This window comes from Mesocricetus auratus, unplaced genomic scaffold, assembly GCF_017639785.1.
Source record: "Mesocricetus auratus isolate SY011 unplaced genomic scaffold, BCM_Maur_2.0 Super-Scaffold_100009, whole genome shotgun sequence".
NCBI classification, from domain to species: Eukaryota; Metazoa; Chordata; class Mammalia; order Rodentia; family Cricetidae; genus Mesocricetus; species Mesocricetus auratus.
The window spans coordinates 65,408,922-65,436,049 of NW_024429193.1; the positions used below are offsets into that span (position 1 = coordinate 65,408,922).

A 27,128-nucleotide genomic window follows, 5' to 3' on the forward strand; every position below is an offset into this window, starting at 1 on the left:
CTCTTTTTTTCCAGTGCTTGGCATAGAACCCAGGGATCCATGCACATTAGGAAAGCAACACTACCATTAAACTGTGCTCTCAGCTTCAGCGTGTCTTTGAGTAAAAGAGACTATTCCAATAGCATGCTACAAGCGAAAGCATTATGTTCCCTATGTACCCACTGCCTGTGAAGCCACAAGGAAGCCATCTCCCTAATACTTACATCAGCTGCCTTCTTCTCCGCTAGCTCCAGCTTCTCTTGGGCATCCTTTAAAGCTTCAGAATACTTGTCCAGCTCATCTTCTGTTCCTTTCAGCTTCTTCTGCATGGTCGCTAATTCATCCTCTAACTGTAGGAGCCCGAAGAGTAACCAGAGACATAAACACAACATGCATGCTTGTACTCTAAAGACCTCTGAGCTCAGCCTCCACGTTACCACCACCTCACCCAGAGAGACACACTTTCTCCTGCCGCCGTTCCAAGTGCTATGCTATGGCTTGACATCAAACTCTATCATTTCTGGCCCTAAAATGACCAAGACTATTGGATGGTAAACATTGAAGAGAGAAAACAATTGGAGCATGCTCTTACCTTTTGCTCTAGAAGTGAAACATTCTTCTAAAATATGGTCTGCTTCTAAAGTCCAGCAGGTACACTGGCACAGAAGCCACCAGCTTTCTCAAGGTCATAAGAACAGTCTAAGGTGGATTCCCTAGAGCAGTGGTTCTCAACCTTCCTAATATCACGGTGACCCCCAAACATAAAATTATTTTGTTGCTACCTCATAACTATAAATTTGCTGCTACTATTATGAGTGATAATGTGTTTTTTGATGGTCTTAGGCAACCCCTATGAAACCCAACAGGGCCATGGCCCACAGGTTGAGAACCACTCTCTAAATGTTCTCTGCTTCTCCATTTTCCCATGAAAACCATTTTCCATCTCTGTCTCTCTGTCTTTCTCTCTCTTTTTTTTTCAAGGCAGTGTTTCTCTGTGTCTCTCTAGCTGTCCTGGAACTTGCTGTGTAGACCAGGCTGGCCTCTGCCTCCTGAGTGCTGGGATTAAAGGCCCATCTCTATTTTGTAACCAGCAAGGCCAAGGCCAGCACCTACCTGTTTGCTTCTTTCTTCTGCCTGCTTCTGCTCAGCTTCAGCTTGCTCAGCCCGGTCCAGAACATTTTCCTTGTCTAACTTCAGCATCTGCATCTTTTTCTTGATGGCTTCCATCATGAGCTGTGACTGTTGGTGGGCTCACCTGTGAACACTGGAGAGCTAGGCCAAGGAAGGGCTGCCACCTGAGTGACTAGAAGTTCCCCGAGTTTGAACCTTTATCTGTGGTCACGGCTCCACCTCTTATTCCTAACATGGACTTCCAAGCTCCCTCCCAACCCATCATTGTTCTCCTGGGGGAACACAGGGTCACACGCATTGATAGCCTGACATCACCAGCAAGAAAAAAATATTGAGGGACAGCTGAGGCTGATTTTAGACAATGGAAAGTGGGGGTGGTGGGAGGCTGACCTTGAAACCTTGCACTCATTCTTGGCAGCTCTGTGGGTCTTTCAGCAGTGGAGGGGCGGAGGAGGGAGAGCACTGAAATAGAGGAGGGTTCTTTGGCAGTTCTAGCCCCCAGAGGGTCCTAGTTGCCTTCAGCTCGCTCATTTTCCTAGACTGTATTGGATATGGACCAAACTCTACCGCTTGAGTTTTTTCTTCTGATTCCTGGTGTTTAAGGAGCATGAGCAACAGTGAAGAGGGGAGGTCACTCATGATCCTTGACAATTCCCCCAGATTGCCAGTTGGAATTGCTGTGCTATTTTGGGATTCTCTAATTGGCAGGGAGACATCATTCTGTAAGGACCATAGGGTAGAGTAGGAGGGTTATGATCTGAAAGGCTATCTTAGGGCTTCGAGTGGGATGAAAAATAAGGAGGGTCACAGTACAAAATCATGACTTCTGTTTTCTCATAATGTTCTTAAAATAGAACTTTCACACCCACATGTCCCAAAGTCTGTGTCGCTGTCTACAGCTTCTCTTCAACTGCTCCCTTTGCAAATCCCTGCCCAGCCTACGGTCCACCATGCCGTTATAGTCTTCACCCCCAGCTCTATTTTCCCCAGGGTGCCTGCCATGTCCATAATTCCACTTGGAATCTTGCTATCGACAGGTGGCAATTGATCCCATACACAGTTGCCATGTACCCAAGTATGCCAGAGAAGTGGACACTGTTCAAGGTGACCAAGGGTAGCGGGGAAAATAGAAATGATTCTAATTAGTTCATAATGTCAAGGATAGTGTCAAGGCTAAACCACAGCAATGTGGTAACTGAGTCAGGGTGGGGGCAGGGCAGAGCTAACTAACTCATGAGAGCCTCCACATTAGAAGCAGACTGCTAGATAGACCGTCTACTAACCACTGGAAGAAAGCAAGGAAACCAAGTACCCCTACTTCAGAGGCCGGCCAAGGAAAGGGGGATCTGGATCAAAAGAGAACCAGGGAAAGAAAATGGGCAAATAGGGAAGAGGGCAATACAGGACCAAAAAAAAAAAAAGCTATATCCTCTCTACTATAAGAGGCAAATATATCTCTATCTTTGTCTCTGTCTCTATAGAGTTGATCCCTAAATTTCAGCTTTCTCCCACTTCTTTTTTTTTTAAGATTTATTTATTATGAACACAATATCTTGCTTCCATTTTGTCTGCACACCAGAAGAGGGCACCAGATCTCATTACAGATGGTTGTGAGCCACCATGTGGTTGCTGGGAATTGAACTCAGGACCTCTGGATGGGCAGTCAGTGCTTTTAACCTCTGAGCCATCTCTCCAGCCCTCAGCTTTCTCCCACTTCTATGTGAGCCTTCCAGGTTAACATGGGCTCCAGATACTTCTCTTTCAGGGAAGTTGTGGAGAGAAATTCAGTAAAACAAACCACAGACAAGCTGTGGCTATAGCTTAGTGGTAGAGCTCTTGCCTAGCATCTGTGAGTCCCTTGGGTTCAATTGCCAGCATTTCAAGAAACAAAACAAAGCAACCCAAGAAACAAAAGACAGTAGGCACATGGTGACACACACCTTTAATACAAGGAGGCAGAGGCAGGAGGATCTCTGTGAGTTCAAGGTTAGCCTGGTCTACAGAGTGAGTTCCAGGGCTACCAGGGCTACATAGAGAGACTTTGTCTCAAAAACAAACAACAAACAAACAAACCAAAAACAAACAAACAAACAAAAACCAAACAAACAGAAAAAGAAGATAGGTAGATTCTCAGAGGCCCAGGGACTGACGTGGCAGAGGGGTGATGCCAAGTCTCCTCACTGCTGTGAGAATATGTTTGACATTTAGTTGGTTCCCAATTTAACAACCCAATATCAAACATATCACACAGAAGCAGGCAGGCGAGCTTTGGTCAGGGAAGACAATTCAGAGCCTAGTCATGTACAGATGGAAACCCATCTTCTCCAAGGGCACTGACCCTTGCTCTTCCCCTCCCAAAACATGTTCTTGCTCATCTGTCCTTCATGCCATTCCTGCCACAACCCTCCCTCCACTGTGTCCAGGGTCTGCTGGACCATGTTTGCCTAAAGCAAGAACACTGGGCAGGGCTCCACATCCGGGCACTTACCATTTATTTCCCAAAGCTCCCACGTGGGGCTTCACCCTGTTGTGTGACAGCACCAGCTTCCAGAGGATCACCAGTGTCAACAGCTCCCCAACGGCTTTGCCACCTGCCCTTCAGTGCCATCTGAGCTGCCCAAGGCCTTCTGGGGGGGCAGGGTTAGGGGTTTGTATATACTCTGCTTTCCCGTTCCAAGCAGACTTCTAACCTTCCCAGATGTGGACACCAACTTCGCGGCTCCTAGGGCTGTAAGCAGTAGTCACAGGAACTTCTGAAAAGCTGGGCTGCTCCTTTTCCACATCTCGGGCTTTGTCTCCTCCTCACGTCCTTCAGGCAACCGCCTTCAAGTTATCATTGGATGTCCAGAACAGAAAAGCCGTTTCACTCACAGGCTCCAGTCTGGGCTCCAGACAGCGTCTCCTGCATGGCTACATTGAAACTAAGGCTTAGACCAAAATCAGGAGGGAACGGCTTCTGCCAGGAAGTGGCTTGTAGCCCCCAGGACTCCCTTTTTTTCTGCAGTCTTTTGTCATCAGAGTCCCTGGGCTGGCTTCTCCAAGGCTCTTCCTTCACAGGGGTTCAGCCTGGTCCTCCTCTTAGTTTCTTTCCTTTCAGAGAGAATTGGGTCTATAAAGCACCATTTATTTGGCAGGTGGCTGTTTCGGTCACTGCGGCAGAAAGGACCCCGAGTTATAGCTGCATGGAGGGTAGGGGACGTGTACGGAAGTGGAGTGAGGGTGGGAGGACACTTTCTATCAGTCCCCAGGCAAGTTCCATGTGTCCTTGCTCTTGTTAACCCTGACATCTCCCCCCCACACACACCCACTCCACGGTGACTTTGGTCTAGATCAATAGCTTGTCCCAATGCTCAGTCAATTCCAATTGTGTGGCACTTGCCTTCCAGGGAAAGACTAACAAATGGGCCTAGGTCCCAAGATAGGCACTTGTGACATTGTCTTTTCTCTTTTGTGGTTCCCAGTGTTTGTGTGCACACGTATATGGAAGATTTACATCCTTGGCCTCCATTTACTCTTAACTCTCACCATTCAAGTTCTGTTATTTTCCCCCTGAAGCCTTGGCTACAATGGGAAGACAGAGGAGGAAGAAAAGAGGCTGGACGGGGACTAACTAGCAAGAATGGGAGATTTGCCAGGTGATGGTGGTGCGTGACTTTTTTTTTTCAAAGATTTATTTATTTTATATATATGAGTGTTCTATCTGCATACACAACTTTATGTGAGAAACAGACACCAGATCTCATTATAGATGGTTGTGAGCCACCATGTGGTTGCTGGGAATCGAACTCAGAACCATTGTTCTTAACCTCTGAGCCATCTCTCCAGCCCGGTGCGTGACTTTAATCCCAGAACTCGAGGCAGATCTGTGAGCTCAAGGCTAGCCTGGTCTTCATAGTGAGCTCAGGACAGCAGGTCTACATGGAAAGACCCTGTCTAGAGAGATCAAGAAGCATTGAAGACATTAGTGTTTAGGGCACAGAGGAACGACGGAAGACTGGAATATTGGTGTGTGGAGGAAGACTTTGGATGGCACAGTTAGGACGAAGCATGGAGCCTGACAAAAGCAGCCCCCCCTTCTCTTCTTTAAACTACACTTGTATAATTTCGTGTGTGGCTGTGTCGTTGTGCCTTTGTTGAGGTCAGAGGACAGCTTCCAAGAGTCTGTTGTCTCCTTTAACCGTGTGGGCTCTTCAGTCAGTCCTAGGTCATCAGGCCTGGCAGGCAGCAAGTACCTTTACCTGCCGTGCCTTCTCCCCGAGTTCTGTGGGGTTTGTGTTTTTGTTTGTTTGTTGTGCAGCTATTTCAAATAGGTCTCAGTCCTTCTACGCCACAAGGCCAGGGTGTAACATCAGCTATGGCAGCATCAGGGGCACAATCGAGTGATGTGATGAGCACACATGGAATTGGCAGGCGGATCAGGGAAGATGGGTGTGATTATGAGCCAACCTGCCAATAATGGAGCCAGCACGGCCCTGACAAGCCCTGAGGTAACCGGCCAAGGTCAGAGACCCAGGCAGAGGACGTGGAGCATCCATCGAGTCCTAATGAACAGAGAAACAAAAAAAGGTTATAGAGAGTAGTAGGAGTGGAAATAAGGAAAGTATCATTGAGTAGTAATATAGTGTTATGGCTTTGTTTATTATATATTAAGTGTGATTTGTTCCCACAGCAACCCAATAAGGTAGAGATTGTTTCCATTTTATAAATCAGCAACCAAAATTGAGACTTAAATTTTTTTTAAAAAACATTTTTTAAAGATTTATTTATTTGTTTATTTATTATGTATACAGTGTTCTGCCTACATGAATGCCTGCTGGCCAGAAGAAGACACCAGGTCTCATTACAGATGGTTGTGAGCCACCATGTGGTTGCTGGGAATTGAACTGAGGACCTTTGGAAGAGCAGTCAGTACTCTTAACCTCTGAGCCATCTCTCCAGCCCGAGACTTAAATTTTTTTTTTTTGTTTTTTTTGTTTTTTTTTTGTTTTGTTTTTCGAGACAGGGTTTCTCTGTAGCTTTGGAGGCTGTCCTGGAACTCACTTTGTAGACCAGGCTGGCCTCGAACTCACAGAGATCCACCTGCCTCTGCCTTCCGAGTGCTGGGATTAAAGGCGTGTGCCACCAACGCCCAGTGAGACTTAAATTTTTAAAAAAACATTTCATGGACATGGGTGTTCTGTCTACCACATGAATGCCTGGTAACTGCAGAGGCCAGGAGAGGGCACTGGATCTTCTGGAACTGGAGTTATAAACAATCGTGAGATGCCACATGGATGCCAGGACTCCAATCTGGGGTCTCTGCAAGAGTAGCCAGTGTTTTTAACCACTGAGCCATCTCTCCAGGAAACTGCCCCACCCCAGCCCCCAATGTTAAAATGTGCATCGGGCCACCCCAAAAGGGGCAGGGGAGAGACTGAAAACCAGATCTGTCCATTATTCTCTTAAGTCAAGGCCATACTACCTGTGAATAAGCAGGCCGCCTGGGAGACAGGTAAGAAAGAAGGACGTGAGAGAGGTGAGGATGGCTTACATCAGACTCACACAGGCCAGGAACAGACAGAAGGAATGGAAATTCAGTCTTATGTGTTGTCAAATCCAGGTGAGGTGTTTGTGGCTTCATCTCCTACAAAACTCACACTCCATCTGTAATTACTGTTCAGAGCCTGCATTCCTAACCAGCCTGGGAGCTCCGTTTCGTTTGATGTAGGTATTCATGGCTGGTTACTAGTGACGAGGGGTTAGGGAGCAGCGGTGATGGGGGCAGAGGGAAAAGTGTGGGAAACAATGGCATGGAGCTGGGTGTGGTTAACCACAGGACCACCAAGCCAGGGTCTGGATTCCAGGGAAATGGGAGGCTGTTTTCGGCCAATCACTGGGCTTGTGCTTGCTGCCTACTTACCTGATGAAACCTGAAGACAGTCCTAGCTGGGTCTGTCCTCTCCAGAAGAGGGTCCGATATTGTGACCCTATACCTGACCCTACACCTGAAGACTGTACTGATCTCTTTGTATCTGCTGCCTCTCCATGGTCTTCCTGGGTGGAGAAAGTGGAGGGGCGGAAAGTAGCTTCCGACAGCTAAATGAAAATGCAGGCTTTGAGGATCGACTAAGGATAGAGACAGGCTGGAGGGGGAGGGAATGAGTTTTGCAGTGGAGACACAGCCACACGAAGCTGAGGGTAGGAAAGATCCTATGGCACAGATGAGTGACCAGTGACAATACTGGTGAGAGTATTAGAAATTACATCAGAGGACATATTCTCACAGCAGCTACTGTGAAATGGGGATCTCTGTCATTTGTTTCCCGGGGCCTACAGGTTATTACTTTCCAGGATTTTCAGTGTCAAAGACCTTGAGAATGGACATACTTTTTCCAGCCCGTCCAGCCCACCACTTGATACTTAATGCCTGCTATACTGCACACTCAATGCCTGAAGGAATTAAGTATGGAACCCTTTCAGTTTTATAGAGTGTGAGTAGGAATTCAAGCCTAGAAGAGACTAATTCATGTTTTCACAATGAGATGACTTTCAAGCATAAAATTCAGCCCCCTCATATTCAAGCACCACAGTGCCTATAAATTAATAGCCATGTTAAAAGCTATTTGTCCATGAATTCAGAAAATATCAGTGAAACCAAGGTCTGAGGCTGTCTTAGCATTTCTGTTGCTGGGACGAAACACCATGATCAAAAAGTAAGTTGGCGAGGAAAGGGTTTATTCAGCTTTCATTTTCACATTGCTGTTCAACAAATGAAGTCAGCACAGGAACTCAAACAGGGCAGGAAGTTGGAGGCAGGAGCTGATGCAGAGACCATGCAGGGGTGCTGCTTACTGGCTTGCTCCATATGGCTTTCTCAGTCTTTCTTATAGAACCTAGGACCACTAGCCCAGGCAAGGCACCACCCACCATGGCTGGACCCTCACCCATTGATCACTAAATGAGAAAATGCCTTATAGCTGGATCTCATGGAGGCATTTTCTCAGCTGAGGCTCCTTCCTGTCTGATGACTCTAGCTTGTGTCAGGTTGACACACAAAACCAGCCAGGACAAAAGCAGTGGTCAGAATCTAGGAAGTAAAATTATGGCAGCCATGAACAAACCAAGACTCAGGGCTGATAATAAACTCCATGGTCTAAATCTAAGCTTTTTTTTTCCGAGACAGGGTTTCTCTGTGGCTTTGGAGGCTGTCCTGGAACTAGCTCTTGTAGACCAGGCTGGTCTCGAACTCACAGAGATCTGCCTGCCTCTGTTGCATGCTGGGATTAAAGGCATGTGACACCACTGCCCGGTTAAATCTAAACTTTTTTTTTTTGGTTTTTCAAGACAGGGTTTCTCTGTGGCTTTGGAGGCTGTCCTGGAACTCGCTTGGTAGTCCAGGCTGGTCTCGAACTCACAGAGATCTGCCTGCCTCCCGAGTGCTGGGATTAAAGGCGTGCACCACCAATGCCCGGCTAACTCTAAACTTTTAAGAGTATACTTTATTTGTTAAACCAAATCAGATTAAAAAAAAAAAAGACATTGTGCATTCTCTCCCCTTACAATATTGCATATCCCTTGCTGACCACAAGGCGTCACTCTTGTTTTCAGAGGTAACATTGCGTTGATATAACAAAGAGAAAGAGGGGGAGTATTAAGTCCTAGTCCAGGTGCTTTGGGAAGCTCACGGAAGAGACTAGAGGCTGGGTTGGTAGCATGATGGAAGAGCAGTGGTAGGTGGTGTCACAGTCTCTCCTCATAGAAAGCTTTGCCCATCTGATTGAGCTCCTGCTGGTACTGCTGATGTTCCTTTTCAAACAGCTGGTGTAAGGCAGCTTGCCGGACCTGGTAGGGAGGCAGTTGGCTCTTTAATGCTCATCTCAGTCTCTGGTTGCCTTCCCCATCCCTGTATTCCCTTGGACCCGGGCTTAGCAGGATCATAAAAAGAGGTAGTAGAAAAGAGTAAATCAGGGGAGGGAAGCCTATCTGATTTCCCCACCCTTGGGTGAAGACTCATTGGTCAATAAATATTTTGATGAGAATGCACCATAAACTAGGAAACCTGCCAGTTACTCGATACTAAAAGGCACCCCAGGTGGAGAAGGGAAGCTGAATGAAAAGAGCAAAGTAAGCATTAGGACAGAAACTGGTCACCTACAGCTGGGTGAGATGGGACATGCTTATAATTTCAGCATATGGGAAGTTGAGACAGGATGTCAGCAAGTTTCAGGCCATCCTGGGATGCAGAGCAATACCTTGTTTCAAAAATAAATACATAAAGTACATAAATAACTTCTTAGTTCATGAAGGCCAGCCTGGTCTACATAGCAAGTTCCTGGTCCGCTCGGGGAACACACTGAGACTGTTTCAAACAAAACCCAACTCAACCCAAAGTTCCCAAAAAACCAAACTTCATTAAACCCAAAACTAAACAAGGAGTGCCATCTGCAAACAATGCACAAATTTAAAAAAATCACTTACTGACAGAGCTTTGGCATTTGATGTTAATGTTTTGATAAAAATCATGAAAAATCATGAAAAGTCTTGGAGGCAAACTATACCGTTAAGTCATGACAGAAGAGTTCGCTATTCCAGCTGGCAGGGGTGTAGATCAGGAAAGAGGTAAGACTCCAGGCTGTCCTCCTAGAACTCACCATGAGCAGCTGTTTGTTCGACAGTGCCAATTCCCGCTCCATAGTATCCTGCATCCTTAGGGTAGCATACAGGTTTCTCCGTTGGTCCAATGTCATCTGCCACATGCAGTGAGTATGTGACTTCGACCACCTGTCCCAGGTTTAGGGGTGGGGATTAAATAGGTGAGAGTTAGGGGTAGAGACAAGTTCTTACTAATGTGGTTGCTTTGTGATCAGAACCTCTACCACTGTCAGAAGATTGCAAAGCTCTTGAAAGGGTAGTTAGAACTGACTTAGAATCTAGTGTGTTAAGTGCTGTTACTGAATCATACCATGAACAAGAGGTAGAGCTGTCAGCTATTACAGTGCACACAAATGGAAAATGAAAGTTGTGTCACCTAGGTCATTAAGAATTGGGTCTTGGGCCAGGCGTTGGTGGCGCACGCCTTTAATCCCAGCACTCGGGAGGCAGAGGCAGGTGGATCTCTTTGAGTTCAAGGCCAGCCTGGTCTACAGAGCGAGTGCCAGGACAGCCTCCAAAACTACACAGAGAAACCCTGTCTCGAAAAACCCAAAAAAAAAAAAAAAAAAAAAAAAAGAAAGAAAGAAAAAGAAAAAAAAAAGAAAACAAAACAACAACAAAAAGAAACTGGGTCTCAGTTCCTAACCTTTACCTTATGTTTTTCAAGACAGGGTTTCTCTGTATAGTTCTGGCTGGCTTCGAACTCAGAGATCTGCCTGCCTCTGCCTCCCCAGTGCTGGGATTAAAGGTGGTCGCCACCAATGCCCATTTACCTTTTTTTTTTTTTTTTTTGGTTTTACGAGACAGGGTTTCTCTGTATTGTTTTGGAGGCTGTCGGTCCAGCCCAGCCTCCAACTCACAGAGATCCGCCTGCCTCTGCCTCCCAAGTGCTGGGATTAAAGGCGTGCGCCACCACTGCCCGGCGCCATTTACCTTTTTTAAAAAAAGACAGTTTCAAGTGGCCCAGGTTGGTCTCCAACTCACTATGTAGCTAACCCTGAACTTCTGATGCTCCTATCTGTATCTCCTGAATGCAGGGAAATAAGCGCAAGGCTCTGTGCATGCTAGGCAGTCTACCAGTGAGCTTCCTGTGCCACCCCCACCTACCTCTTAAAGAATCTCACTATATAACCCTGGTTCCCTGGAATTATGGAGACTAGTTTGGGCTCAAACTCAAGAGACCTACCTATCTCTGCTCTCTCTAGTGTTGAGATTAAAAGCATATACCACCCACCATATTGGGCCTCCCTTTGGGGCTTTTTGAGAGTGTATCAATCACATTGTAACCTAGGCTCATCCAAGTACTGGGATTATAGGTATGAGTCCCCATGCCCTGCTTCCGCCAGCATTTTTAAAAAAAGCTCGGGGTTGGAGGTATAGCTGGTGGTAGAGCACCTCCATGCACAAAGCCCTGGATTCAATACCCCAGTACACCAGAGTCAGAGTCTTAGCAGGTGAAATATGCAGTTCAGTCTTCTGAGTATGTGTCAGTTGTTCAACAACTATTGAAATACCTGCTACTTAATTAGTACAAAGCTAGGAAAGTAACATATGAGTATGTTTAAAAAAATAGAAAGAAAAAAGAAAGGCAGAATAAACACTGTGCCTTTCCCAAAGATTGGGAAGCAGGAACAGAAAGGAACGGGGTCATGCATTAGTCATTAACAAGCTCATCTCCGGTTACTCTGAGAACAAGGCTGCCCGTCTGCTCCATGCTTTCTTTCTTGAGGGGTCCCCCAAGGAGAGATGACTTGGGTGGTGGCTCAGGGAGAGGAGAGTTGAAAAGACAAACCGATGGGAGGAGATGGAAACACAGATTACCTGTTGACCATCTTCTTAAGTGCCACGTCTCTTTGCAAATTCTGTAATAGAAGTGGGTTCTGTTCATCTGCCTTCATTACTAGAATCTGAGCACAGTACCTACTTTTGATGAATGACATAGCTTCCTAGGGGGAAGTGGGAAAGCTGTACATTTCTCATAACAGACAGAAGATACAAGATAGGGGTCAGAGTGGGACATTAGTGAACAGTTCCTGTTCCAAAAATAGTTTCTTGTTTTTGCTAACTCCCCTGCACTCCACCGAACCTTTCTCAGGAATGCTGTAAACCCATCTGGAAACCACATCAGGGGAAACTCCTCCAACTTCCAACCCTCCTTCCAACTCTGCATACCTCTTCTAATTTTGTCATTTTTTCCGCAGACGTATCTACAGACATGTTTGATGTTTCTGAGGCCACTGAGAAGGCTTTTCTTTCTGTTTAGTTTGGTCACCAAGGTTTCAGTAGTCATAGCAACGTTTAGGCGTCCAACAATGACCCTGGTCCTGGGAGTTGACTGGCTACTTGGCCTGTTGCCATGGTGACCTAAAGGGAATCCTGGTTCTCTAGTTTTCTATTAGTGACAAGGTCAGGCTATGAGGATGAGCCGCACAGACCCTATTTCAGGATTTCAGACGACCTGCAAAGTCTAGATCCACATACACAGTCCAACCAGTTTTTGGCAGCAAAGCTTCACACCCTGTGTCCTGTAAGGGAAACACAGACGCACATCAAGTGTCTGTTGTTCTAAAGCCCATTCTAAAGAAATGATTCATGGTTAGAGGTGGTGCCACCATCCTTTAATCCCAGGATTGGAGGCACAGGCAAGTGGATCTCTGTGAGTTTGTGGCCAGCCTGGTCTACAGAGTGAGTTCCAGGACAGTAGTCAGTGCTACACAGAGAAACTCTGTCTCTAAAAGAAAACAAAAAAAATTTTTTAGTAATTTTATTAAATAATTTGTAAACCGAGACTAATATGTTGACATTAGAGAAAACTACTTCATGTTGTCTCTCCATCTCAGCATAGGTTATGCCAAGTGCCAGAACATTCCCTTGTAATTGTCATAACAGTATTGGGTGAAGGCAGGACAGATCCTTCCACTTCAAGAAAGTCATGTTCATGTCTTAATACACCTGGTTTAAATGGAGCACCAACATTCCAGAAGACATTCTACCCACTTCCTCCCTCCTCATGAGGACATGCCTGGCTTTTCCATCAATCAAATCTGAGATCTCTAAACCCAAATATTTCTATTCAACTGAGTGCAACAGGGTAGACAAAGAGGACATCTCAATTTGTACTTTGGGACTAAATAGTACTGCACAGGGTAAGTGAATTACAGCAAAAAGTGAAGATCTTCAAGGAGGCTTTGACACAAACATTAATGACATTGCTACTGGGAGATAATGATGTCTTAGCCAGTGTTTGCAAATGCCTCTAAGAAAGGGCTGGGGAATGACCTTTCAGACACAGCTCTGAAGCAACTCTGGTATCAACAGAAGCTTTGGCTGGTAAAGTCTGGCCCGCAGAGTCACATAGCTCAAAGGCTGCACAGGTAGCATCTGCAGCTCCATCACAGAGTACTCTCCAATGTGTTATAGTTGTCCTTAAAGCTCTTCAGCTCGAGGAAGTGCTTAGGACGTTTGCTCTTCTGACTGGAGGGGAGGTATGTGACCTGGATGGTTGTTGACGACATTTCAGGTGACTGAGTTAGGTCCTTGGCTGCTGATTGGTGCTGTCTCTGAGAGCTCCCAATTCGTGCTTTGACTCTGAAGAATACACAGAAGATATGAATAGAATTAGAACTAGCACAAAGGGGCTGGAGAGATGGCTCAGTGGTTAAGAGCATACACTACTCCTCCAGAGGACTGGAGTTCATTCCTGGCAACCATGTCAAGTGACTGTAACTAGCTCTAGGCTAGAACCTCTGCATATGTTTACACGTAACTAAAACTAAAAAATAAATCTTAAAATCCATTCTATAAGTGAAACTAAAATGGTCTCTTACGTATTTCACTAGTTACTAAGCAAGGTATGGTGGCACACACCTGTAATTTCAGGAGGCAGAAAGATCACAAATTCAAGGCCAGTCTGGTCTATATAACAAGTTTGCCTGTCAGTTACATACTCATAAGTGTAAAAGTACTTGTGCTTGTGCGCGCGCACGCGCACACACACACACAAAATGGGACTCCCACCAAACAAACAAAAAACCCAAACAACTCAATACTAAAACCATTTGAGAATTTAGGCATGACAGGAAAAAAAACTTTATTAAGTCCTTATTTCCATCACAATCCTTTCTTTTTTCCAGGTGTGGGGAGGGAGAAGGGAAAGAAAGGGTCTTACTATGCAGACTAGGTTGGCCTTACAGGAAGTGGGCTGTCACACTTGGCTCTAGCAAGAAAATATCTAATGAAATACATAGGAAATGCTTCCTGGACAGGGTTTCTTTATGTATGTAGTCCTTGCTGTCCTGGAACTCACTCTGTATGCCAGACTGGCCTCAAACAGAGATGCACCTGCCTCTACCTCCCAAGTACTGGGACTAAAGGTGTGTGCCACTATGCCTGGCTGGAAATGCATCTTGACTATTTTAAAGTACGTGCTTCAATACTGTTTTAATCACAAGGTTGTACAGCCAGTCTTCAAAATGCTTTCCATTTTATAAAACAAATGTTTATGTTGATTAAATAATGCTTTCTTACCTTCCCAGGTCTTAGCAACTACTATTCTCTATCCCATCTGATTCTGACTACTTAGATCATATAAGGGAAATCAGCATGTATCTTTTGAGTGATTTTTTTCCCTTTTTGGTTTTTTTTTGAGGTAGGGTTTCTCTGTGTAGTCCTGGCTGTCCTGGAACTCGCTCTGTAGACCAGGCTGACGTTGAATGCAGAGATCCTCCTGCCTCTGCCTCAAGAGTGTTGGGATTAAAGGCGTGCTGGCCTCAAGTTAATTTTAACAGGTTTCCTGCCTAACTTCTTTCAAGATTTTTTATTTGTGTGTATGCACCTACAAGTTTATGTGCACCACACATGTGCAGGAGACCAAAGGTGTCAGAAGTTAGTGTCATATCACCTGGATTGGCCACTATGAGCCACCCAATGTGAGCGGTAGTCAACTCAGGTACTCCACAAGAAGTACTCTTCACTGCTAAGCATCTCTCTAGCTCAGAAAGGTTTGTTTTTATTTTTGCTTTATGTGTGTCTGTGTGAATGTAGGCTACCTGTGTGTGCCCTTGGAGGCCAGAAGTAGTGTTGGATCCTCTGGAGCTTAAGTTGCAGCAGTTATGAACTGTCTGACACGGATGCTGAGAACTAAATTCTGGGCCTCTAGAAGAGCAGCAAGCACTCTTATAAACACTGAGTCATCTGTCCAGACCTCTTGCCTAACCTACGAACCAAATACTCTTTTCTAGCTTTGTATGTTATTTTGGTTTGAATGAGAATGGCCCCCATAGGCTCCCATATTTAAATACTTGGGTCTCCAGCTGGTGGAACTGTTTTTGGGGTATCAGAAATCATGGCCTTGCTGGGTGGTGGCGCACACCTTTAATCCCAGTACTTGGGAGGCAGAGGTAGGCAGATCACTGTGAGTGTGAGAACAGCCTGGTCTACAGAGTGAGTTCCAGGACAGCCAGAGCTGTTACACAGAGAAACCCTGTCTCAAAAGGGGGGGGGGGGGGAAGGCAGATTAAATAAAAATTCGGCGGAATTTAATTCTTTCTTTTACTGGACCAAGGCATAAAAAGAGGATCCTAGAACAGAGGGAATCCTTATGTGCTGAAAAATTTCATTCCTTTGTTAGCTATACCATTTTTGGCATTAAAAAAAAAAGACAAAGATTTATTCATCTACTGTGTATGGATGTCTTAGCTGCATGTATGTCTGTGCATTACATACATGCCAGGTTCCTGTGTAAGCCAGAAGAGGGCATCAGATTCCACTGTAACAGGAATTACAAATGGTTGTGAAATACCATATGGATGGTGGGCATTGAATCCTGGTCATCTGCAGGACCAGCTAGTACTCTTAACCTCTAAGCCACCTCTCCAGACCTTTTGTTTTGTTTTTTTCAGACAGTTTCTCTATGTAGTCCTGGGTGTCGAGTAATCAGCTATGTAGACCAGGTTGCTCTCCAACTTAGAGATTTGCCTTCCTCTCCCTACTAAGTGCTGATATTACAGGCCTGCATCACCATGTTCAGACCATTTTGACATTTTAGAGGGCTAGACAAAAAACAAAACAAAAATAACCAAAATATGCATACAAAACAGAAGCTTCTCTTACTAGCCTGTAGTACAAAATATCTGCTTGTTAATTTGGTAAGTTCTCTGAGAACAGTTTAGCACTTTTATATTCGAGTGTGTGTGTGTGTGTGTGTGTGTGTGTGTGTGTACGTGCATGCACATGCGCGTGTGGTTTCTCGAGACAGGGTTTCTCTGTGGCTTGGGAGTCCATCCTGGTACTCGCTCTTATAGACCAGGCTGGTCTTGAACTCAGAGATTCACTTGCCTCTGCCTCCCACCACTGCCTGGCCACTTGTATATTATTTTATATTTACTTTGTTTAGAGACAGGGTCTTGCTATGTATCGTGGGCTGGCCTAGACCTTGTGATCCTTCTCACTGTACTTCTATGTCTAACTAGCCCTCGTTGACATGCCCCCACCATACTCACACAGTGGCCAGCTCACTCAAGGCCTCCTGATAACGCAAGTACTCACTCTGGCCAAAGACCTTAGGAAAGAGAAAGGAAAAATCAGTCTTTGTCTGGAGCGTTCCATCCCTTTAGTTCTTTGAAGGAAAAACTGACTGTCCAACTTACCCCTGTCCCATAGCGAGCTGTCTCATATCCATCCAGGAGGGTATCAATAAGGGCTTTCCGTACGCCCTTGAAAGGAGTGCTAGTGTTTCGTAGATCTAGCAAATAGGAGCGGAAATTCTTACCCATTAAAGAACAGGGGTGCCGACCTTCAGCATGAAATGGGATCTCTGAGAAGACAACAGGAGAATGATACCTCATCTACCTTTCCTTTCTTCTAGTTAATTTTCCAGACGTAGAAATAGTTCTAATAAACCTGCTAGTGATGGCACACACCTCTGCCTCCGCAGAGGCAGGTGGATCTCTGTGAGTTTGTGGCCAGTCTATTCTACAGAGCAAGTTCCAGGACAGCCAGGGTTATAGAGAAACCCTGTCTCAAAAAGCAAAAAAAAGTTACAAAAATATCCTCAATTATCATCATGAAACTTCTATTTTGCAAAGTTAATATATACTAATAAAATACTATGTCTAATGACATGAATGAGTTGAAAATAGTTTCTAATAGAATTGAGACCCAAGGAATACAGCTATGCCCATGTGGCCACACAATTTTAAGCTCTATGCATTAACATCCTTTTATTCCATACTATTTGGCTATCTTGGCTTTAAGATATGATAGTGCTCCGCCAGGACAGGGCACCAAATTTCATTACAGATAGCTGTGAGCCACCATGTGGTTGCTGGGAATTGAACTCAGGACCTCTGGAAGAGAAGCCAGTGCTCTTAACCTCTGAGCCATTTCTCCAGCCCAGAAATAGATAAGTAGTCATATAATGTAAAAGACTCATTAATTGTCTCTAGTGGACTTTGTGAAGAAGCAGATGCTATCATTCTTTTGTGGGAAAACAATTGTCTCAGTAGAAAAACTTTTTTTTTTTGGTTTTTCGAGACAGGGTTTCTTTGTATTGTTTTGGAGGCTATCCTGGAACTTGCTTTGTAGACCAGGCTGGCCTCAAACTCACAGAGATCCGCCTGCCTCTGCCTCCCGAGTGCTGGGACTAAAGGCGTGCGCCACCACCGCCCGGCTAGAAAAACTTTTAAAAACATAATAAAGTGCTAGGTGCTGTGCATTGGCACATACCTGTAATTCCAACGTTTGGGAGACTAAGGCAGAAGGATGCTGAGTTCAAGGCCAATCTGAGCTACACCCTGTCTCAGAAGAAGAAAAAAAAATCCACAACCATAACCTGGGGCCTAGGGAGAAAGCTCAGCAGTTAACAGCAGTAAACCTGGGTTTAGAGGCTTACAATCTCACAGAATTCATCTCAGGGAATCTGACACCCTTCGTCCATCTGCATACATATAAATTCATGCAGTCACACAATACATACAGCATAAAAATAGTAATTAAGAACAGAGTGTAGCCGGGCGTTGGTGGCGCACCCCTTTAATCCCAGCACTCGGGAGGCAGAGGCAGGCGGATCTCTGTGAGTTCGAGACCAGCCTGGACTACCAAGCGAGTTCCAGGACAGCCTCCAAAGCCACAGAGAAACCCTGTCTTGAAAAACCAAAAAAAAAAAAAAAAAAAAAAAAAAAAGAACAGAGTGTAAGCCAGGTGTTGGTGGCACACGACTTTAATCCCAGCACTAGGGAGGCAGAGGCAGGCGGAGCTCTGTGAGTTCCAGGCCAGCCTGGTCTACAGACCGGGTTCCAAAACAAACACAGAGAGTTCTGGGTTTAGTACTTAGCACCAAAATAAATTGGGTGTGGGGGCAAAATGCCCATAATCCAGCACTGGGAGGTGAGACTCAGAAGTTCAAGGTCATCCTTGGAAACACTGTAACGATTTCCAAATTTAAAAATTAATTTACCACTGCATTGTGGCGGCACACCCCTTTCATGCCAGCATCTGGGAGACAGAGGCAGGTGGATCTCTGTTTGAAGTCAGCCTGGTCTACAGAGTGAGTTCCAAGACAGCCAGGGCTACTAAGAGGGAAACTCTATTCCGAAAAATCAAATAATTAATCATCCAAGGTGATTTATCTCTTTTTTTTGAGAAAACATCTCTCTATGTAGTTATTCCTAGATGTTCTCGAACTCCATACGTAGACCAGGCTAGCTTTTAACTCACAGAAATCTGCATGTCTGTCTCCTGTGTTGTGGAATTAAAGGCATACACGACCACACCTGGATACCCAAATTGATTTCTTTTATTCTATTACTTTCAAAACTATAGGAAATTCCTAGTAGCCATGATGTACAAAAGGACAAATCTTAACAAGGTGGCTCATCATTCTGTTCTCTAGGTTTAGATTCTAGAGTACCCCTTATCAGCTACCTTTTTAAAAAAAATATTTTATTTATTTATTATGTATACAGTCTTCTGCCTGCATGCCAGCGGAGGCCACCAGATCTCATTCAAGGTGATTGTGAGCCACCATGTGGTTGCCGGGAATTGAACTCAGGACCTCTGGAAGAACAGTCAGGGCTCTCAACCGCTGAGCCATCTCTTCAGCCCCCCTTATTAGCTAACTTACCAGAGGCACGGATGGCATCTAGAGCCTTCATCCTGTACAGATAGTTGTAGCAACCTGCTGGGAAAAAACCAAAACAAAACAAAAAAACTAGTCTCAGCTTTTATTTTCAAAATACCCCAAGATTACAGTAAATTAACAAAGTGCCTCCTTATATGTGGCATATATTCAGTAACTGAAGACTACAGATGGTTGTTATAGGAGTTCTAAAACTGTGGATCTCCTCACTGAAAATCCACAAGACCCTGTCACATACTTTCATTCCCCTGGGTCTCCAGCTGCAGCAGTCTTGTATCGTCATCTGCAAGGAGCTGGGGTTCATACTTGATGTCCTGAACCCTGGATAGTCGAGTATCGATTTCCTCTTTTAGGTCCTGTGCATTCAGAGGAAACAAGACAGCATCATTATCTTGTATTCTGCTCCCTGATAATCTGTAATAGGTCCAGAGCCTGTAAACAAAGATGAAATCTAAGAATGGGTTTGGGATTCTCTAGCATACATCTCAAAGCCAAATCTTTCTCTTTCTCTCTGGATTTTTGAGACATAGTTTATATACCTTGGTTGCTCTGAAACCCGCTATGTAGACCACGCTGACCTCAAATTCAGAGAACCACCTGCCTCTGAGTGCTGGGATTAAAGGAACATGCTACCTCACCTGTCTTTTTGCTTTTTAAGACGTGTGTTTGTATGTGTATGTGAGTTGTACATGCAACTGAGTGGTTGTGCACGCATCATGTCCTCCTCTATCACTTTTTTTTTTATTTACTACATATATAGTAGTTCTGCCTACATGCCAGAGGCGGGCAACAGATTGAATTGCAGATGGTTGTGAGCCACCATGTGGGTGCTGGGAATTGAACTCAGGTCCTCTGGAAGAGCAGCCAGTGCTCTCAACCTCTGAGCCATCTCTCCAGCCCCTTCCCCTATCACCCTTGCCCCAACCCAAGACCTTGCATTTGCTCATGGAGACTGGAAGCCAGCAAGACTCAGTAATCCTTTAGTCTCTGCCACCTTCAGAGTTGGGTTACAAGGGTACAGGGGGCCCCAGGTTTGTAACATGGGTGCTGAATCAGAACTCCAGTCCTAATGGTTGGATAGCAAGAACTTGTAACCGCTGAGCCATCTCAGCAACCCCTAAGCCAGATCTTTTAACTTGCCAGAATTTTATTTTATGTTTTGGTTTTTCGAGACAGGGTTTCTCTGTATTGTTTTGGAGGCTGTCCTTGAACTCACTCTGTAGACCAGAATGGACTCAAACTCACAGAGATCTGCCTGCCTCTGCCTCCTAAGTGTTGGGATTAAAGGTGTGCACCACCGCTGCCCCACCGAAAGTTCTTTGTTGTTGTCTTTTATTTGAGACAGGATTTCTCTGTAAGTTTGGAGAATGTCCTGGAACTCTCTTTAAAGACCCTGCTGGCCTTGAACTCACAGAGATCCACCTGCCTCTGCCTCTCCAGTGCTGGGATTAAGGACGTGGACCACCACCACTCGGTCAGAATTTTTTTAAAGTTGAATACCAACATTATTTCTGGTTTAGAATCTTGTTAATAAAGAACTTTCACACCTTTAATCCCAACACTTGGAAGGCAGAGGCAGGCAGATCTCTGTGAGTTTGAGATTCCAGGACAGCCTCCAAAGCTACAGAGAAACCCTGTCTTGAAAAAAAAATTTCTTTGAATTGAGAAAAAAATGAACTATGAGAAGTTATAATCCACTCTAAAAATGTATAAAGAAACGTGTATGTATACGATCTATAAAAGTTTGTAGACTATTCCACCTGGTGTGCCATAAAGACTTTGAGAGCTAAAGCAGGAGGGTTGCTTCAAGTTCTAAGTCAGCATGGGCTAGATCAAGTTCCAATCCAGCCAGGGCTACAGAGTAAGACTTTGTCAAGATAAAGAAAAGAAGTACTAAAAATTACTTAATGTGCCAGCCCTCACACATTCAGAAGCAACCAACACTATCAGTTTTGAATCTGTCTAACCTTCTAACCTTAGAGGATGCCGGAGCCCAAGAAATTTGTTCTATTCTAGGACAGAATCTTCAGAATCTTGGGCCAAGGATTAGATAGCTATATGTTTTTCTACTACATAATGTCCAATCTTTTCCACGTGGTTTTATTAATTTATACTTTCAGTTCCAATGGATAAGAATTTAGATTCTCCCTCCCCCCTCTACATGTATATGTTCATACACATATGTATAAGTTAAAGGAACTTTGACATCATGTAGTCTAGAAGCTACTAAATAGCTAAGTTTTAATTTGTCATCATGTGCTGGAAACCAACCCCTGTGTCCTTTCATATGACCAAGTGGAAAGAGCACTATTGACATTCCAGTCCATTGCATCTTCCTTTAGTCTTTCCACTATGCCAGAATAAGCACATGGGAAACCATACCAGTTAAGGAAAGAACACACTCTAGGAAGAAAGGAATCACGTGTTAGCACAGTTCTACCATTTCCTATTTTTCACTAAATAACAATTATTGACTACATCCTTCGCATGTACAAGGAAGGACCTAATGTGAGTGATCATTGAGATACATCTCCTAAGTGTCAGAAATCTTGAGATTTATAGTCTACTGAAAAAGGAAGCACATTTTAACCAACATTAACGACAACTGTGGCATTGTTATGAGAAATTCAAGGTACCCTAAGAATAGAAAAAGATGGGCTGGAGAGATGGCTCAGAGGTTAAGAGCACTGGCTGCTCTTCCAGAGGACCTGGGTTCAATTCCTAGCACTCACATGGCAACTCACAACTGTCTGTAACTCCTGTTCCAGGGGATCCAATACCCTCACACAGACATATGCAAGCAAAACATCAATAAAATACAAATAAATAAGCTGGGCGTTGGTGGCGCACGCCTTTAATCCCAGCACTCGGGAGGCAGAGGTAGGCGGATCTCTGTGAGTTCGAGGCCAGCCTGGTCTACAAGAGCTAGTTCCAGGACAGCCTCCAAAGGCACAGAGAAACCCTGTCTCGAAAAACCAAAACCAAAACAAAACAAAACAAAAAAAAAACAAAAAACAAAACAAAAAAACAAATAATTAAAAAACATGTAATATGTGTTGGGTGTGGTGTTTCAGGCCTTTTGGGAGGCAGAGGCAGTAGGCTTTCTGTGAGTTTGAGGCCAGCCTGGTCTATAAAGCAAGTTCCAGGACAGCCTGTCTCAGAAAAACAAAAACAAAATAAAAAGTATGCAATACGCATTCTTCTCTTGAGGAAATAACTTTTAAACTGAGATCCAGGCTAAGGACCTGGGTATTTCCACGCATGCCTGTAATTCCAGCACTCAGGAATTCAAGGCCATCTTTGGCTATACAGTGAGTTCTAGAGGTCAGTCTGGGCTAAAGAGACCATCGTCTCAAAAAACCACAAAGGAATGAATGAGGCAGCCAAGTGAAGACCATTTCAGGTCAGTGACACCATGTGCAAAGCTATAAAATTCAGTAAGTAGAGCTTGATGCTGGTAACAGGGAGAGTCATAAAAATGTTGATAAAGTCAGTTGTCTTTTACTAAAAAGTAAAAGTATGATGAGGATGACAATGGGATATCAGGGATTCTGGTTTAGAACTGGGGATATTATCTTAGCTGATAGAGGGAGCTTGTCTAGCATATGCACCAGGTCCTGGGTTCAATCTCCGGCACCACACAAACCAGGAGTGAAGGTGTACACCTGTAACATCTGTACTTGGGAGCCAAAAGCAGGAGGATTAAGAAGTTCGATGTCGTGTTTACCTAGATTTCTAGCTCTAGACCAAGATACAGGAGATCTATCAAGCACCAACAAAGAACACTTAGAAGGAGATGAACACAGGCCATCTATCCAAACTGGGAAGCTCCAAGCTTAGTGTGAGACCCTGTCTCCAAAATTAAGTGGAGAGCAACTAAGGAAGGCAGAGATGCCACACTTGGGTTCCACACAAACACACATTAAGACTTTGGACTTATGTACATTAGGTTTGAAACGTCTATTTGAAATCTAAGTTTTAAGGTCAGGTGGCAGTTATATATCCCAAATAGAAACAGAGTTTCATTAGAAGACACTTTCCTTAAAAAAGGAAAAGAAGGAAATCACTTAAGGAGAAAGTTAAGACACTACTAGATTATTCAGTTTTTATTTTATTTTTCAAGACAGGGTTTATCTATGTAGTCCTGGCTGTCCTGGAAATCGCTCTGTAGACCAGACTGACCTCCAACTCAGAGATCTGCCTGCCTCTTGCCTCCTGGGTGCTGGGGTTAAAGGTGTGCACCAGGCTGGAGAGATGGCTTGAAGGTTAAGAGTGCTGTCTTCCAGACATCCTGAGTTCGATTCCCAGCAACCACATGGTGGCTCACAGCCTTCAATAACGGGATCTGATGCCTTCTTCTAGTGTGCGCTCATGCATGTGAACAGAACACCGTATGCCTGATAATAGTAAATAGTAAATAAAAAAATAAAGGCGTGCACCACCACTCCCAACATTATTTACTTTTTCTTTTTTCGGGACAGGATTTCTTTGTGCAGCCCTGGCTATCCTGGAACTTACTCTGTAGAACAGGCTGACCTTGAACTCATATATTTTAGTGATTTCCCCATTTGTACGGCACAGGCAGGAGGACTGCTTTGAGGTTACATGGTGAGAGCCATCTTGGATTACATAGTGAGTTCAAGGCCAGCCTGGGATACATATATGTCTCAAAATAGAAAACAAAGAACAACAAAAATTTTTTTAAAGATTTATTTATTTCTTAGGAACACAACACCCTGCCCCCATGTACGTCTACACACCAGCAGAGGGCACCAGATCTCATTACAGATGGTTGTGAGCCACCATGTGGTTGCTGGGAATTGAACTCATGACCTCTGGAAGAGCAGTCAGTGCTCTTAACCTCTGAGCCATCTTTCCAGTCCCAGAACAACAAAATTAAAAAGGTAGATAATTTGCTTTCTTCCTTAGGGTTGACAAGAAGGGTGGAACTAAGTGATTAATGTTTTCCCCTCTTCCTTTTTGTAGTGTCAGGACTCAAACCCAGACTCTTATGCATTCTAGGCAAGCACTATGGCATCTTTAAAATCCTACAAATGCAATTATTCTTACAGCTCTGGAGTGAATTGCAACCATTCCCAATATCATGCTAAAATAAAGCAACATGAAACACTTGGCAATTTAAGATGAGTATGAGAAACATTTTACAGTTGAATTGGTTTAGTTCTTAAAGTACAGGTTGAGCAGCTGCAGCCAGCAAGTGAGTCAAGCCCGCAGGCAGTTATTGCTTAATATATGAGGGGGAAAAATGAAAGTAATTGGACATTAAAAATATATGAAAAAGTCACCTTGTAAAGTCAGCGAAAATCTCCTTGTTCCTAAATATCGAAACAATCAGGTTTATCGTGTGCCCTGAGGACCTACCTTGGGAGCATTGTGTCCCACCGGGACATGAGGTCCCCTTCTAGATTTCATTGCAAAGCGCATGATTTGTCTCTTCACAAAAATAAACAGCAGTACAAATACCTGCCCAAAAAGATTAGAACCACCTTTAATACTTACAATAATTAAGTTAAAAAAAAACATTCAAAATCCCTGAGGGCAGGCTTCCAGGGCAGGATACTGTGGGATAAGACTTGGGGCAAAGCCAGGTCGCTAAGGACGGGGGTGGGTCTAGGGCCAGTAGCAGGGAGGCGTGTAATCTGGGCCCTGGAATTGAAGAGGGAGGGTTCTCAGCCAGGGCGGGCAGCTTTGACTTGAAGCTCTCAGGCAGTCTATGCATACAGCTACAAACAAAGCAAGTGGCTGAGGAGTGAAGTCAGGGAAAAGGAGGGTCTCGCCTGGGACCGACACCACAGCAGGAAGGGAGTGGGGAATCTCCTCACCAGGCTCCCGTATGCCATCACAAGCACAACATTCACTCCCGACAGCCAGTTACTGCTAGACGCCATGGCCTCTCTCCGCGAAGACCTGCTAGGATATTCCCGTCGCGCTTGCGCATTAGTCCAGGCCCAGCCGAAGCCAGGGCCCCTAGGTTCCTTGGAGCTCTCCGGCCATTTCGATTTGTTTTTTTTGCGGAAAAAAACCGAGCTAGAATCGGCCAGAAAACATGGTGGATGGGGGCGCTAGTTGAGCACAGCGCCTTCCGCCCCACCCCCGCCACGTGACTCACGCCTGCAAAGGAAGCTGGGAGAGTGGGGTGTGCAGATGCGGAATTACGCCAGTGACAGGAAGCGGAGGCCGCCCGGGAGTCACGTGACGGAGGAGGAGGAGCCGTACGGGGCGGGGGCAGGGGTGGGACGGGCGCGCGGAACTCAAGAGCTGTGTTTCGTGGCGGGGAGGCGCGCGCACGGTGACGTGCGCGGCCCTTTCGCGTCACGTGCTGGGGGGACGCAGGAAGGCAAGTGGGAGGGGTAAGGCGCGAGCGCGAGCGCGAGAGGGAAAAGGAGGGAGGGGGTGGGGAGGAGGGAATCTTATATCACGTGACAGGGGCGGCGCGGCCCGGGGTGTCAGTGTGGAGGAGACTGAGGTAAAGTTGGGAGCGCAGCGGCGTTGGCGGCGGCGGCGGCGGCAGCGGCAACGCGGCGGGGCCGGGTATTGTCCGCGGCCCCTTTAAATCCGCGATCCCCTCTTACCCTCCCTCCTTTCCCTCTGTCCCCTCTGTATCCCCCCCTTCCCGCGGTAGGCCCCCCACGCCGTGTGTTTTCCCGCTGTACACCCTTCTAGTTTTGCGAACCCGGGCGTCCAACCTCCCCCTTCCCCCTCCCCGTGCTGGCAGCCGGAGGTTTTGTTTATAGTTGGGTTCGCGGCCTACTGGGCCGCGCCAGAGCCGGGGCCTCGATTTGGGAGCGTGGCCGGGGCGGGGCTTGGGGTAGCCGGAGGGGGGGGGCATGCGGCTAGAGCCTGAAGGGGGAGAGCGAGAAAGAGCGCGGGCGAGCGAGGCCCAGGCCCAGCCTGAGGTAGGGTTCTCTACTAGGGCCAGTGTCTACGGAGAAGGCCTCCCCCTTTCCCAGCCCTCTGTGGGCCTCTGATCCGGATCCGGCCTGGTCTGGGGGCGAGGCGGGGGCGATGGGGTGGAGCTGCCCTAAACTCCCCCATGTGGCCCTCCGTTTGGAGTGCGGAGGATTAATTTGTTCCGGGTGGGAGGTAGAGAGGCGAATGGCCCCATGGGCTCTTGATGTGGCGCGGAGGGGGGTGAGTCTCCCATCCTCCGCGCGTGGGCTTCTATCCTCTGTTCGTTTCCAGCCTCTTTGTCAGCTCCTCTTATTATCCTGCCTTCTTTCTTACCGACCCTGATCGTGGAATATGTTTTTGCTGCTGTCTTTAGCTTCCTGTTGTCTATACTGTAGTTTTGGGTACCCAAGACTTTATATTATTTGGGAAGCTGGACATGGAGGCCCCCAAGGGTTGTATTACGCGTAAGGGACGTCACTAAATCACTGGGCATTTGTTCATTTTCTCATAATGGGAATGGAATTCCAATTTTCTTGAAACCCTTACCTGGTGGATAGTCGCTAAATTACTGTGCAAAGTGATGTCACAAACAAGAGCCTGTTTTTCTACGATTCTTAAAATTTAACCACCTCTGGTGTAGGTTGTTGTGGAAAGAAAAGCACAGTAAAAGGCGATTTTGTTAACCTTTTTTTGCCTTTGACTCGCTGTGATTATTAAATGGAGAAATCCCTTTTTTGTTTCCACCTCCCATATTCTGCGTTGGGGATATCCGATGTGACTTGCTGGGAGAGGGATGTGGGTCGTTTGATAACCAGCATTACTAGAGATTAAAACATTTTGGATGTGTATTTGTTGATAAAATTGTGTTGTGGTCCTACACCATTGTCTTTAATTATTAGATTACCCCAATGAATGTTTCTACTGCTGTGTGTAAAACAGTGAAGGGGGAAATGTACTGCACCCTACCCTCACTGGGAAGGCTCCTTATTAGAGTTAAGGTGGTTGGGGAATGGGACACAGGTCTTTGGGACACAACTAAGCTTCTAGGGATCAGTTTCTCTGTAAGAAGAGGTGGTAAGCCTAACTCTTCCCAGTCCAACTTTAGACTGTCTGAATTGTTTCTCAAATTAGATTGTAAGCTCCCTGAGAGCAGCAACTAAGTCACAATGCTTTTGTATTTCCTGAAGTATTGGACACGTAGTAGATACTCAATAAATATTTATTGTTTATTTTTTTCAGTAAAATTTCTCTGGCTATTTTTTTTAAGTAGCTGGCTTTCAAAATGTAGTCAAGGGCACTTCTTGTTGAAACCTTTACTTGTTCCGGTCTCTTGGTTTCC

At 45.4% G+C, this 27,128-nt stretch overlaps 4 protein-coding genes across 13 annotated transcripts in view; 1 reads left to right on the top strand and 3 right to left on the bottom strand.

Annotated features, from left to right (window-relative positions):
* Positions 1–1,289, bottom strand: part of Tpm3 (tropomyosin 3) — a 28,972-nt gene extending 27,683 nt beyond the window's left edge. For 2 of the 6 annotated variants that reach the window (XM_040752349.1, XM_040752347.1), the window contains exons 1-2: positions 1,093–1,287; positions 204–329 (exon numbers count right to left, since the gene is read on the bottom strand). In XM_040752349.1, the coding sequence (XP_040608283.1) occupies positions 204–329; positions 1,093–1,209 (243 nt within the window). In that variant the 5' untranslated portion in view covers positions 1,210–1,287. Of the gene's footprint in view, positions 1–203; positions 330–1,092 lie in introns of all 6 variants that reach the window. The other 4 variants (XM_040752351.1, XM_021233045.2, XM_040752348.1 and 1 more) reach the window with 3 other exon arrangements.
* Positions 1,290–8,568: 7,279 nt separating this feature from the next.
* CUNH1orf189 (chromosome unknown C1orf189 homolog) lies at positions 8,569–12,412 on the bottom strand. The gene is made up of 4 exons (XM_013120623.3): positions 11,914–12,412; positions 11,563–11,603; positions 9,741–9,870; positions 8,569–8,931 (listed from the first exon to the last, which is right to left on the bottom strand). Exons 1-4 carry the CDS (start codon positions 11,956–11,958, stop codon positions 8,830–8,832), a joined length of 318 nt encoding a protein of 105 aa, XP_012976077.1. The 5' UTR covers positions 11,959–12,412; the 3' UTR covers positions 8,569–8,829.
* Positions 12,413–12,844: 432 nt separating this feature from the next.
* On the bottom strand, positions 12,845–25,047 carry CUNH1orf43 (chromosome unknown C1orf43 homolog). 4 transcript variants are annotated; one of them, XM_005080203.4, is made up of 7 exons: positions 24,721–25,032; positions 24,260–24,361; positions 19,116–19,233; positions 18,863–18,919; positions 16,389–16,555; positions 16,242–16,300; positions 12,845–13,329 (listed from the first exon to the last, which is right to left on the bottom strand). In XM_005080203.4, exons 1-7 carry the CDS (start codon positions 24,784–24,786, stop codon positions 13,134–13,136), a joined length of 765 nt encoding a protein of 254 aa, XP_005080260.2. In that variant the 5' UTR covers positions 24,787–25,032; the 3' UTR covers positions 12,845–13,133. The 4 variants fall into 4 exon arrangements, with proteins under 4 accessions (XP_005080260.2, XP_005080259.1, XP_021088701.1 ...); XM_005080202.4 differs by having other exon boundaries at positions 18,863–18,916; positions 24,721–25,030; XM_021233042.2 differs by lacking the exon at positions 24,260–24,361 and having other exon boundaries at positions 24,721–25,047.
* A 222-nt stretch (positions 25,048–25,269) lies between these two features.
* Ubap2l (ubiquitin associated protein 2 like) overlaps positions 25,270–27,128 on the top strand; it is a 54,318-nt gene continuing 52,459 nt past the window's right edge. Inside the window, exon 1 of one of the 2 annotated variants that reach the window (XM_040752355.1) lies at positions 25,270–25,364. The gene's annotated coding sequence lies outside the window, so the exon portion shown is untranslated. Of the gene's footprint in view, positions 25,430–27,128 lie in introns of both variants that reach the window. The other variant, XM_040752354.1, reaches the window with a different exon arrangement.